The sequence below is a fragment of the Volvox carteri genome (assembly GCF_000143455.1).
Source record: "Volvox carteri f. nagariensis unplaced genomic scaffold VOLCAscaffold_361, whole genome shotgun sequence".
Lineage (NCBI taxonomy): Eukaryota > Viridiplantae > Chlorophyta > Chlorophyceae > Chlamydomonadales > Volvocaceae > Volvox > Volvox carteri.
The window spans coordinates 1-822 of record NW_003307890.1 but is presented as its reverse complement, the minus strand read 5'-3'; the positions used below and the strand labels follow the sequence as shown (position 1 = coordinate 822).

General features: G+C 58.5%; 1 protein-coding gene across 1 annotated transcript; it reads left to right on the top strand.

Moving 5' to 3' along the window:
* Nucleotides 1–15: 15 nt before the first annotated feature.
* On the top strand, nt 16–821 carry VOLCADRAFT_84968 (uncharacterized protein; the record flags this gene model as incomplete). Its single annotated transcript, XM_002959554.1, has 1 exon — nt 16–821. A coding segment is annotated over one exon (333 nt), but the record flags the coding sequence as incomplete, so codon positions are not given.
* Nucleotide 822: the final 1 nt, after the last annotated feature.

Here is an 822-nt window from a genome sequence, read left to right as displayed (position 1 = left end):
CACGCGTCGCTAGAGGGAACATCTGCCACCGCGTCGCTAGAGGGAACATCTGCCACCGCGTCGCTAGAGGGAACCTCTGCCACCGCGTCGCTAGAGGGAACATCTGCCACCGCGTCGCTAGAGGGAACATCTGCCACTGCGTCGCTAGAGGGAAACATCTGCCACCGCGTCGCTAGAGGGAACAACTGCCACCGCGTCGCTAGAGGGAACATCTGCCACTGCGTCGCTAGAGGGAGCATCTGCCACTGCGTCGCTAGAGGGGACCTCTGCCACCGCGTCGCTAGAGGGAACAATTGTCACTGCGTCGCTAGAGGGGACATCTGCCACCCCGCCTTTCCCTCGAACTAATCACTCACCGGTCTGTCTGGGAAATTCATCTCCTCCCCGTCGCCTCCAATCGCGTTCCTCGCCAGTGCCCACTACGAGCAAGTCAAAAGGACAAGGTCGGAAAGTCAGATGGGGGTGGACTGGGCCCGGCTCTGGGTCGGGTGCTCTGTCGTCGCTTCGTTGCGATAATTAATTCCGCATGGATGACTTGTCGCTCTTCCTGGTTTGTCCGACTGGTCCGTCGGTCGCTGCTTATTAAATGGGTCGGACGACCAGGTATGCTTGCTTGCTTTTCTCTTCAGCAGTTGCCCCGGCTGGCACTAATTGAGATAACAGGAACGCTATTATTCGCTTAACTCCCGACGAAGGCGGGAAACGCCCTCAGTCGCGCCTTCTCTCGGCCGGTCTACCCGCCGACACCACTCTTGTGGCCCAGTGCCGCTGACACGGGCAAAGCTTGCAAATAAGGGACAGGATTTTATACCTCATCTCCAA